The sequence below is a fragment of the Bombina bombina genome, chromosome 1, assembly GCF_027579735.1.
Source record: "Bombina bombina isolate aBomBom1 chromosome 1, aBomBom1.pri, whole genome shotgun sequence".
NCBI classification, from domain to species: Eukaryota; Metazoa; Chordata; class Amphibia; order Anura; family Bombinatoridae; genus Bombina; species Bombina bombina.
The window spans coordinates 507,056,740-507,070,398 of record NC_069499.1 but is presented as its reverse complement, the minus strand read 5'-3'; the positions used below and the strand labels follow the sequence as shown (position 1 = coordinate 507,070,398).

General features: G+C 31.7%; 1 protein-coding gene across 1 annotated transcript in view; it reads left to right on the top strand.

Moving 5' to 3' along the window:
- The window catches only part of TRPM2 (transient receptor potential cation channel subfamily M member 2), a 272,602-nt gene that overhangs the window by 222,980 nt on the left and 35,963 nt on the right, over positions 1–13,659 (top strand). The window contains exons 24-25 of the mRNA XM_053712880.1: positions 423–510; positions 1,726–1,871. Of these exons, the coding sequence (XP_053568855.1) occupies positions 423–510; positions 1,726–1,871 (234 nt within the window). The remainder of the gene's footprint in view (positions 1–422; positions 511–1,725; positions 1,872–13,659) is intronic.

Below are 13,659 nucleotides of genomic sequence, written 5' to 3'. Positions count from 1 at the left end.
TTAAGCCATCATAAAACAGTCTGTTTTATGATGGCTTAATAAAATAATCTTTTTATATTAATTAGTGGTGCTGCTATATTAATTTTTTTTAGTAAATTAATTTAAAAGAGCCGTGCAAAATGTGCATTTTGTATTATATAAGAACACGTGTGCACATATTTCATTTTGAGCTAACATTAAGTAAAAGTTATTGTTTAAACTTTAATTATGGTTTTCTGTTGAAAACTATTAGATAAGGTTTTTCCTAAGGATTGTGATCAACCCCATAATGTTCCATATAAAAGGAAGCCAAAAAGCACCTGAGCTCAATATGGAGTCGGAATGGGGCGCAGTGTTCTAATAAAAAAATGTAATTTGAATGTTATTTGAATGAGCAGTAAAAATAAATATATTAGATATATTTAAACTCTTTTTTTTACTAGGCCCTTAGGTCTGCTAAAGCCTTAAACTGGATTGTCAACACACTCCTGGAAAATGGTTTTGGATCGAGAGAATCTGCTCCCGTTATTGGTATGTCATAGAAATAGTGCCAACAGTTAAAGTAATCGTAAAAATAAGCTTTATTAAAGTATGATGAATTTGTACTTCTATTTTTGTAGTAACAGTTATTTATAGATTGTTTTCTTCCGCTTTAGCTAAATAAAGATACCACATTCTATAGTCTAGATAAAAAAATCCTGTTTTACTAGATATTATGCTTCTATTATTACATTTCTATTTGTAAACTATTGTCCCAACATACCAAATGCAACTGCTACTACTGTAGCAGCAATCACTTTCTTAAAGCGCGCTTATGCATTGTGTAAATACAAGTTGTTTCCTGATAGCTCAGAATCCCAAACAATATACTAAAAGGGCTTTCAATTTCCCCTTAAGTTCACTTAGCAATGAGCATATGGGGTCATTGCAACTAGACCTAATTCTACATATGAATAGGTGAGTTCCAAATGATACTCAGTTGTTCATCTCATTGACCAATATGGCAATAAGATTTTATTGTTGATATGTAACAATGAGACCCAAGCAGCTCATGGATCTTCCAGGATATCAGTATCTCGCCATGATAATGAATAGTCCTGGGCCCCTCAGTGATACTCCAAATATATATTGGGGTAAATGCAAATAAACCCTCATGGTTGATGACATGTTAATAATATGAAAATATGGTGCAGCATCGCTTTAAAAAGCTAACTAGAAAATATTACATGAGCATGTCTATGTAAAACAAGGAAGATATTCTACCTCAAAAGTTCTTCTGCTCTCCAGAGTAAAAGCGCTGTGAGCAGCTATACATTACATCAGATGCATTATCTTGTGGGATTTTACCATAATTTTACAGGATTCAACAGTAAACTCCTTATACTGAGAAGAGAAATATAGTGACTGTCTGCACATGCCACATACACTAACCTTTGTGAGTCCTGGGACAAATATATTGATTGGGTGCTTTAAGTCCCTTTACAATAGCATGTAGCTACTGAGAACATTTTGAGGTAAAATTTCTTCCTTCCTTTTTTTTGTTTACATAAGGTGATATTTTCCTGTCAGCTTTTTACAGACATGCTGCATCTTTTTTAAACAGTTTGGTTAACATGTCCCTTTAATTAATTAAATTTATAGTGATAGCCATTCTAAAATGTATACCAATTGTCAGTTATGTTTATTAACCAGATCAAAAATTATATTTGTACATTATATAATATGTCTATGGTTCTCTTCTGATAGTATCCAATAAGTTAATTGAAGATATAGACTTGGGTGATAAGGATGAATCCATCAGAATTCAGTGTCACATCAATGCCAGGAATATTCGTTACCCTGATTCTAATGTCATCCGTTTTCCTGTCCCAGATGAGAAAGTACCTTGGGAGGTAATAAAATATCTGTAGTTTAAAGCTTTGCATGATTATATTCTATTATTTGTGAAATGTGGGAGAATCCAAAGGAATTATTGAATAGTAGAGGTATGTAAAGGAAACCAATTTAGTTCAGCTGAATCTTTTGTTCCGAATATTCTACAAATCTTGTTTTTCAAATATTTGGTGTCCGTGCTTTTCGGTATTCGCTTTGTGTTGAACTAAACAAATACTGGATATTCGGGGAAAATCTCTATTCGTCCATTTGTTTTTGGTAAACAAATGTAAATGTTCCTTTGCTACAGGTGTAAAAGTTCATCCATAGCATTAAATACTTACCTTTAGCGCACTGGAGAGCCACGAATCCCGACCCTTCTTTACAGAGCCCAGGGCCACGCTAATAGGAGGTTTAGTGATATCTAACTCTCCTATCAGCGCAGCCCGGGACTCTGAGTTGGATTAGCGTGGTTCTCCAGGTATTTTAAACCCCTCAGGTAATTTAAAGAAAACAAATGAATAAAGCTGAATTTTGTCTGTATTTCTTTTCATTTTACGGTGCATTCATTCAGAGGTTCATTTTGTGAAAACAAAATGAATATCCATGTTTAGTTACCAAATTAGCATTCATAACAAAATGAATGCACATGCCTATTGAATAGCTTGGTTTCTTTGTTGAACAATAAAACAATACCATACCATCTTTCTTGTTAATGAGACATTATACATATCTATTTTATATATAAAAACAGACATCCCTATAAATACAGATCAAACAATGTATTAATTTATGCCTAAAAAATACAGTAAAAACATATCAAATGAGAGATAAAATTACTGTTTACAGATTAGTAGTGGCTATAAAGATAACCACTGAGCGAGTACATCTATAGCACTCAAGAGCTATATTTGGATATGTTGTTATTCATTGCTAATTCTTGAGACTGAGTTTTTACTATTTTATTCAGATGTATAAAGAAACAGAGTCAAAATATCTTATTTTAAAACTTAACTGTTATTCTTAAAAAACTGCTAAAAATATGCGGGAAAGAAATTTAATTAAAAACACAAGCAATAATATGGCTTCTTATTGGAATAATGTCTTGAGTTATAGATTAAATGCTTATTCAGAGAGTGGAAGTAATGGATCACAAATTTTGGATAGCTTCAAGGTTTACCATATATCAGCTATTATAATTGGATCTATATTAGGTAGTATAGTCCTATGATTTAATACTGATATTTTGGTGCCTAAAGTAGCGGTAAAAAGTGGGTTAATTATATAACTTTATTAATTGGTCTCAAATACTATGTAATTTTATATATTAAAGGGCCACTAAGCCCAAAATCTTTCTTTCATGATTCAGATAGAGAATAGAGATTTAAACAACATTACAATTTACTTCCATTATTTATTTTGCTTCATTTTTTAAATATCCTTAGTTTAAGAAAAAGCAATGCACATGGTGAGCCAATCACACGATGCGTCTATGTGCAGCAACCAATCAGCAGCTAGTGAGCATATCTAGATATGCTTTTCATCAAAGAATATCAAGAAAATAAAACAAATTAGATAATATAAGTAAATTAGAAAGATGTTTAAAAGTGCATTCTCTTTCTAAATCATAAAAGAAAAAAATGTGGGTGACATGTTCCTTTAATTTGCGTGTATAAATATAAATCATAAGTTGTAGTGCACTTTGTTTATTTTGACAGCAGTTATTACAGAAATCGTTTGTTGAACATCAGACCATGTTTCTGTAATTCGTAATCCTTTGTTAAACATCTACCAATGTCACTTGAAATAAAGATTTTCCTATTCATATGTTATAATACACTTTGTTTATTTTGACAGCAGTTATTACAAAAATTGTTTGTTGAACATCAGACCATGTTTCTTTAATTGCAGTCCATAGTATATATGGTTGTAAATCCTTTGTTAAACATCAGTTCACCCTGTTCACATATATGCTGAGTGGTTTATGATAATAACATATTTTGTTTGTTTCTGCAATAATTTATAATCTGCTGTTTTCTACTGTTAGTCAGTTGTTGGTTTGCACTAATAATGTGGTGCTACTCTTAAGAAGTGTTTTGTCAGATTAAATAAGTTTTATGCATAGGTTTCTGCACAGAAATATATAGCCACTCACTTAATATTGTGTTTATTTAGTACATCAGATTTTGCATAAGAGTATAAAAACCCTTGCTTGATATTATATTTGTTTAGAGCATATATATATTAAGTGGTTTGTGATAATGGTATGCTTTATTTGTTTCAACAATGATTTGTGGTCTGCAGTTCTCTGCTGTTAACCCGTTGATAGTTTTCACTAGCAATTTGGGGCGCGATCCGATATACGGCGTCGTTTTCGGCGCAAGCGAGGGAACCCGCGCCGCCCGTAATTTCACCTCGCACATCGGGCTATCCAATATATGCCGCCGTCAGATGCTAAAGTAGCGTAAGTAGGACAAACTGGTGTTGTTCCAAAAAGTGCGCAAATAAACATTTTAGTCGTCGCAAGTACTTACGCCAGTCTTTTGTTCACGTAAAGTCTCAATAAAGTGTAGTTTTATGCAAATTTGGCTAAGACTCGTAAAAATTACCTGATACTCCATCTAAAACTGCGCAACATAATTACACTTTTCAAAAGTCATATATAAACCCATGCGCAGCCGCCATTTTCTTCAGTGTGTTTGGATGGTTTGTTGAGCTACAGCACACTACAGTGAGTTTAGGATTAGTAAGAGTAGTGAGAGAGGCGCAGCATAATAGTTAGTTAAGTCGGACTGTTGTTTGGGTAAGCTTGTACATTTACTTACACTTATTTTTACATATTGCACACATATTGCATACATACATATACAAAATACACAACACTTTTTTTTCTAACACCTCACACATTTTATTTCAATTTTACAGTGTGATAGGCTGAGTGTTTGGTTGTGATTGAACTGGGAGTGAGTGTGAGTAGTTTGAGGATGGCAGGGAGAGGTAGCGCGGAGGGAAGGAGGGGAGTGGAGTTGCAGGGAGGAGTATTGTAGCGGACAGGAGGAGCAGCGGGGTACCCGTCAGGGAGTTAGTGGAGTGGGGAGAGGGAGAGTTAGAAGGGATGATGGGAGGGGAGATGCCCAGAGACCAGGCACACTTAGAAGAGGGACAGAGGGTGCACATCGGGACAGAAGGGGGGAGGAGGGAGAGGATAGGCAGGAACCCACACCAGGGACATCCCAGGGAGGAAGCCAGGTGGCCACAGAGGAGGAGCGCATGAGATGCCCAAACTTCTCATTTGATGAGAATGGTGCGCTAGTCCAGGCCATCATGGACAACCACAGTGCCCTCTTTGGCCAGGAGAAGGGCAAAGGCGTTGCCCGAAGGCGTAATGAAGCATGGTTGGTGGTAGAGGAGGCTGTAAACAGTGTGGCCCCGCAGAGGAGGAATGTCGAGGGACTTAAAAAAATGTGGAACTATTGCAAGAGGCGGGTGAAAGAGAAGATGGGGCAGGAAGCCATGCACCAGAGGGGAACAGGTGGTGGTCCACCCTTGGAAGCAGAATACAACGTCTGGCAGGAGATGATATGCAGCTCCCTGAGTATCACAGCAGTGGTTGCAACCACAGCACCTCATGCTGATGAGTAACATCCCACACACCAGTATGATATGTATCTGAGATATAACATCCTTTAATGTCACACATTCATGTACACAATGAGGAGCATGGTATTTGGCCTACTAACAAAAACATCTACAATTATATTTGACATTAAAGGGATGGTAAACTCACTATGGTTTCAATTACTAATCTAGATAGTCATACTCTATATGAATGTCCTGTGCAATTTCCATCTAAACATCAAATAGCAATTTACCTTGTTTTTTTCATATGCATAATGTCTCCGTTCCGTAAACTCGGCCGCCCACAGTGACGTCACATTGATCTCCACTGCCTGTGCCCAATCATCTCTCCAGTCGCTAGACAGGCTGTTCACAATATAATTCTTAGCGCATGCGCAATTCTCCTCATTTCCGACGATACTACCAACCAATAAGAAGCCTTAAAATACGGAGACCACTTTGCGCGTGCACGCTCTATTTCACGCATGCGTCTAATGTCATTATTCACACGGCACTTTCTGAACATATCATCTCATAAAAGTGACACATGATTTACGGGCTGCCCAAAGTAGGTCATGATATTGGATCATTATTAAATGGATCATAGTAATCCAATCTATGTATATTGTTTGACAATGCATTGATACAGTATCTTGTGTATTCACTGACTAAGCATGGTAATAGGATCTTACAAACCAAAAACATATTACGACACAACAGTGACACTGGATAATGGGTTTGATCATCATTATCTATGTTTATGGGATCATTGTTTTCTTTATCCGATTAATAACAAAAATCTACATGTAATGACACGGCATAGATAATGAAAATTGTTTATACAAATAATTTCTTGTAATCTGATCGATGTTATTTTTATTGTTAATCTAACACCCATTTACATTTAATGACACAGTAGTCACACATGATTATGGGTATGGTTATATTATCATTTTTATCTTTATCAGTATAATAACACCCCTCTACAATGACATTGCATAGACACAGGATAAAGGTGATAGCCATATTATTTTTCTTAAAATGAAAAAAAATGGTATCTGTTTATTTTTAATGACATCCATCAAAATTTTACGTCAATACATTGACACATAATTAATTATAAATAACGATTATGTCTAATGATGAGATCAATGTTATCGTCATCAGTATAATAACACCCATCTACAAACAATGACACTGCATTGACACTGTATCATGTCGATATCCATATTATGAGTGGTTATTCAAGTTTTTATATATGTATTAGTATAATAAAAGACATTGACAACTAAATTATCTCATTACTCTGTAGTTACACTGGATCATGGGAATAGCCATAGTATTTCTGCTAATTGCATGAGTGGTATTTGTATCTTTTGCACGTAATCCATCTACATATATTGACACTGCAGTGACACTGTATCATGTGGATATCCATAGTATGTATGATTATAGGTTCAATGTTATCTTTAACTGTATAATTTATATATTCTACACATAATGACACTGCTGTGACAATAAATAAAGGTGATAGCACTATGATGTCTGCTTATAGTGTATTTGCTATCTGTATCAGTATAATAACATCCATCTACATATAATGACAATGTCTTTACACTGGATCATGATTATAGACAGCCTATGTCTGTTTATCGTTTCATTGCTATCAATCTCAGAGTAATAACATCAATCAACAGTAAATGACAGTTCATTTACATAGAATCATGATGATCTCTATATTAGTTATTGTAAGATGACCATTGATATATGTATCATTATAATAACAGCCATCTACAATTAAATAAGCTGCATTTACACTGTATCATGTTGATAACCTGAGTATGTATGGTTATCTGATCATTGCTATCTTTATCTGTATAATAACATATATATACATATAATAATACCACAGTCATACCTGATCATGTTGATAGCCATAATAGGTCCGATTATAGGATCAGTGGTATGTTTAGCTTTATATTAACACCCATATACAAATAATTTAATCCCATTGAGCCTATTTTTTTTTATTTACATTGGATGGCTGTTAATTTCATTTGAGTTATCGTTAACACTAATATAACAAACATATACATATAATGATACTTTAGTAATAATGTGAAATTGATTTATACTGATAGTGGATGGTAATATGTTCAGTGTAAGCATCATCAGTATAATATAAAAAATAAATAGGTTACCACATATTTATAACACTGGTACATGTGTATGGCCATAAGACTGTTGTTTATGTCACTAGTGGTATGAGGCTAATTATAATAACACATAAATTATTTAAATATAAAATATATTTATATATATAAACATGTATATATAAATTTCAATTATAAATAATATAAATAGTCTTTTTATCAAAATACATAGAGATGTCTATCTTAAAATTATACATAAATATGTATATGTATTTTACTGATTAATATATATTTATTAATAAATATTTTTTCATTGTTAATGTTTTTTAATAGGATTATAAAAATGTCTTCAAATGAACAAGAATATACAAGAACTTTTAGGGATTTGGATGAGTCAGAGGTATCACAAATGGTAAGTTCACAAAAATATATTACATTTTATATCTCAATTGTTTTTAATTTCTATACATATTTATTTTGCAAATCAAATTAAATGATCTGACAAGCTTATTTATTACAAAAAACTGTATTTATTGAAATATTTTAATATTTTATTATCTATGTAAATTTTTTTATATTCTTTTTTTAATGTATTCATATATACATATATAAATTTAATATCTAACTTTAAAGTGATAATCAACAACAAATTTTTTTTTTTTTTTTTTACAAAGATAGATAATCACTTTATTACACATTCCCCCTTTTGGAAAAACAAACACTGTTATTTTAATACATTATTTACTTTTGTGACTAACTATTAGCTAAGCCTCGTCTGACCTCACATAATCACATGACTTTTAGTTATTATCTATTGACTTGCATTTTAGCCAATTACTGCAGTGTCAGCCACTAGCCACGAGCGTGATCACAATGCTATCTATATGGCCTACATGAGATTGCTCTCCCCTGGTGTGAAAAATAAATAAAATAGAGGCGTCCTTCAAAGGCTTTGAAATTATCATATGTGACTCCCTAGGTTTGCTTTCAACTATAATACCAAGAGAACACAGCAAAAATGTTGATAAAACTAAATTGCAAAGTTGTTTAAAATTACATGCCCTATTTGAAAAAGGAAAGTTATTTTTGTACTTGACTTTCCCTTTAATTCAATCAATATTGTTTTATTTCAATTATTCAGTTTTTATTTTTTTCGGAAATAAATTTTTATTTTGGATCTTAATTAATAAGATTTAAAATATTAGATCTATATTTAATAAGTTATCTATTTTATTCTATATAACTATATTGATTTAAAAATTTTTTTTTTTTTTTTTTTTAAATAGATGCAAATTTTAATGGAAGAAAGAAACAGTGAGCCTTTGTTTTTCGATGCTACCCAGACTCATTTATGGGACCCAATAAGAAACACTGAGGATTTACTATCAGAATCTGATTCACAGCAAACTCCAAATGAAGATCCAAATTTATATAGGCTTGAAAATATGACATGGTGTGTGTGTGGAAATTGTGAACTAATGCCAAGTGTGATAGAGTCATATTGCTGCAGAGAATTGGATATAATAACTACAAATATTCCTGATGGAGCATCATGTGTTTGTGAGGCAACCTTTGTTAAAGATACATTGACGAGTCGTGATTATGTTTTCCACACAAAAGGGATGATATCCAGTTATGATCCAATGAATTTTTATGGTTTTGTTCAACTTAGTGAAAGGTAATTAATTTTTTTCATAAATAATTTATATTACTGAATATGAACATCTTATCTATAAATTTTTATATATATATATATATATATATATATATATATATATATATAGAGAGAGAGAGAGAGAGAGAGAGAGAGAGAGAGAGAGATAGATATAAATATATATATACATATATAAATATATATATATATATATATATTTATATATGTTTATTGATTTTATATATTTTTATATAAACAATATATATATATATATTTTGTATAATATATATATTTATATATAAGATTAAATAAGCAAGAGATTTATTGAAAAATATATTATCTTTAATAAAATATATATATGTTGATATATATCTATCTATATATATATATATATATATATATATATATATATATATATATATATAGAGAGAGAGAGAGAGAGAGAGAGAGAGATTTATATATATATATATAATAATAAAATAATTAGTACATGCATGTATATTATTTATTTTATAAAACAAAATTTTTTTTTTTTTTTTTTTTTAGGGAATGTAGAAAAATTTCTTATAGGGGATTCACTGTATGGATTCATGGATTTCTAGGACCAAAAAATCGGAAACCGATTCCTTCTTGTGTTGTAAATACAATACGAAAAGCTTTCCCAGCACCGGATAACCTATACGTGGGATTCCACTATGCTAATGAAGATGGACCAGCTCTTGAAATGTTGCTGTATTAGTCAATAGTGTTTAATTATAAACAATTGTTATTAGACAATGTTTATATCGTTATGTTCAATTGTAAAGTTTAATTGTTTATTTTATTGAAATAATTGATAACATTTCATTTTTATTATTTAATTTTTCTTTTATATTTAAAAGTGAATATGTGAACAATCACAATATATTTTATTTATTTTATTTATATATTTCGAAATTTTTTATTTTATAATGGAGAAATGATTGTTACACATGTCTATTGAAAGTTCACTTGATATTAATATATAATATTTTTTTTTTTGTTTTATTGTTAAATTTAATTAAATTATTAGATACTGTTATAATTATATGTTCTGTATTGCGATGTATGTTTGTTTATTTACGTTATTTTCAATTTTTTAAAAAATAAAAAAAAAGGTCATTTATTTCATTTCAAAATAAATGCAAAAATCTTATTCAAAAATTTTAATATTGTATTTATTCACCCAATTTTTTTTTTTTATTATTAACATCTTGTAATTTGAGTATTGTACGTTTAAAATGTATTCCAAACAAAATCAATATCGAACACCTTGCAAACATTTGAACAATTATTTACAATCAAAACATTGTTTTAAATTATTAGAACGAATTATCATTAATTTAACAATTTTGAGAGTACATCGGCTTGTCAAGTAAAGAAAGTAATTACTTTTTTGATTTAAAAAATCTTGAACTTAATTTTTGAAATAAAATTTTTTTGCATGGTCGAGGAGTGGAAGCAATGTTTGCTGGTAATGTAGGATTTCTGGCTTGCCAACTTGAGTTAATTTCACCTCTGATTAAACGGATAACATCTTCCATAATTTTATAAACATGTGTCATGTTCATCTCCTCATATACCGGTCGAAGTTTCCAATCCTTTTTGCTTTTTGGGTAAAATGGAGTGAAACGCAGCTCTCCAAAAGAATCACTGAATTCAGTTTCACACTTCACTGTTGCTTGCAATCGAATAGCATTGTTATTGTGTGCTAAAATTGCTAGTTTGGTACGTGCCTCCATTGCATCCATTTGAAAATGAATGCGTTTCGGACGGTATTTTAGAACTAGACTGTGGAACACCTCTAAGCTGCCAGTGTGACAGAATAGCCTTAAGTGTTTTGCATCCTTGTCGATCTGTGGGTTGCATACGATTTTCTGAAGTTCGATAAAAGAATTGGATTGTTTTGTCAACCATTTTCTCTGCCTTTGTTCATCCTCTTTGAGTTTGTTATGGTTGCAAGCTTCAATATGTATTCCATCTTCCCATTCATGAATATCAATTATATGATATAGCAATGACTTCCAAATTTCTAACAGTTTTTCCTCATTTCCATCACAAACCATACTTGCTGTCCACAAATGGTTAACAATGGCAGAAATCCACGGACTCAATTCAGAACAAGACTTTTTCCTACTAATAGCATGTATTTTTTTCCGTAGATTCTTGGAATAATGCCAAATGTCATATTGATGGGCAATATTTTTATATTCTTCTCTTAGTATTTTTTTAATACTAACATGTCTGTCGGTAGCTACAACAACTGGCATTATACCTTCATCAATTATGAAATCTAAGCAACGTCGGAATGCCTTTGACTCCATGGCGACTGAGGATGAGGTTTCAGTTACTTGAGTAATATTAAAATCCAAAATTTTTCTAGATTTGGCCTCCATAACAGTGTACGTGCAGTACTTGGCTGAAAAGCCTGGGCTGTCGCATTGCCCGTCCCCTGTTATGGTGACTGGATTTCCCTTCATTGACTCTATAATTGATTGCTGTTCCATTTTCCAGTGTTTGTCAATAGTAGGGAAAAGATAAGTCCTTTGATATTTGAAATAAGTTTGTTTACTGATGAACTGTAATCCCATATATTTGGATAATTCCTGAATTTTCTTATATTGGTTACCACTAAATAATATTGCTGAACAACAAAGAATGTTTCCTGTCGGCATCTGTCCAATTGTGGGCTGACTCTGCCATAAAGCACCATTATGACCGTCCTCACACTCTCCTGTTACTATCAGTAATGTTCCGACTGTTCGTTTATGAACAGTCATCATTGGTGCAGTACAGTTTGACATCCAACGGCATGGTAATTTTTTTAAAATTTCTTCTAAACAAGATTCAAAAACGATATATTTTTTTTCTTGAACAATCTCTTCTGGACTTTCATTTTCAAGCAAAGAATATTCCTCTTCAGATTCTACAAACGAACTTGGCAAAAATGTTGAATCATCACGGTCAACCTCAATACTCTGGATATCAGATATATCATTTTTTTCTAATGCAGATAAATCAATGCTGTCTATATATTCTTCTGCAACTTCTTTTGAAATGTAAGGGTCTATTGTTTGAGTCGCTATCTCTATTTTGTTTTCTTTTAAAGTATCACAGTTACTAATATTTTCAAAGGAATGGGATAGTTGGAATGATATTGAGTTTGTCAATGAGGAACTTTGATCGTCTGTTACATTGCCCATTGTCCAAGTATATTTATCTGCAGATTTATTGATATCGGCAGATGAAGTACACTGATTTTTCATATATATATTTTTGGAAGTTTGAGTTTTTGCAGTTAAAGTGGAATGGAATGGGTTGAAGACAGTGAATTTATCAACATATCTCTTTATTTCAGTATTGGTTGAATTATCAATCATTTCTTTATCAATTGAATCTCCACAAACTCTACAAAGATTTTTTTTAATTTCTTTAGTAGATGATTTAACATTTTCATTAATTAATAATGAGTCTTCAGTTTCTTCAATTCTTCTTTTTTTGGTTGGTACTGGTAATGCAATGTATTTTTTTACACTGTAATCGATTGGTGCCACATAGTTAGAGGTACTGCCAGTAGATGTGGATGGAATATTTGAAGTAGTACTAATTGTATAAAATCTAGTCGGTATTGCATTATCTTTAAGATACTTACGCACACCGTGGGTGTAATAAGCATCTGGCAAAAAATGTAGAGAACACATCCGATGTCGATGAGATTTAATAGTGGAGTAAATTTTTTGTACCATTTCTTCTAAGTTTAATTCATATTGCTTGGTCTGACTAAGCCAAAGTCTGATTCGATCCACATTATTTGGAAAAACATGTAAAGATACCGAAGGGTTTGATTGTCCCTTTCGGTTTGTGCTAGGGCATCCGTCCACTATGCAATCTGGCATTATAATTTTTTTGTTTTCTGTTAGCATAAAAAAAAAAAAAAATTATAAAATTATTTTTTTTTTAATATATAAATGTTATGAATTATAATAATACATATATTAACAATAAAATTTAAATTATTATTTTATACAAAAAGAAAATTTTATTATTTCAATATTTTTAAAAAATTAAAGAAAAAATTAAAAAAAAAAAAAAATTGGTGAGAGAGAGAGGAGAGAAAGAGGGGTGAGAGAAAGAGCGTTGGTGGAGAAAAAAAAGAGTGAAAGAGAGGTGAGACGGAGAGAGAGAGAGGGGAGATGGAGAGAGAGAGAGAGAGAGATAGAGAGAGAGGGGAGATGGAGAAAGAGAGAGCACTGATTGAAAGACAGAGGGGAGATGGAGATAGATAGATAGAGGATAGAGAGAATTAGAGAGGGGAGATAGAAAAAGAGAAAGGAGAGTGAGAGAAAAAGGGTAGATAGAGAGCCA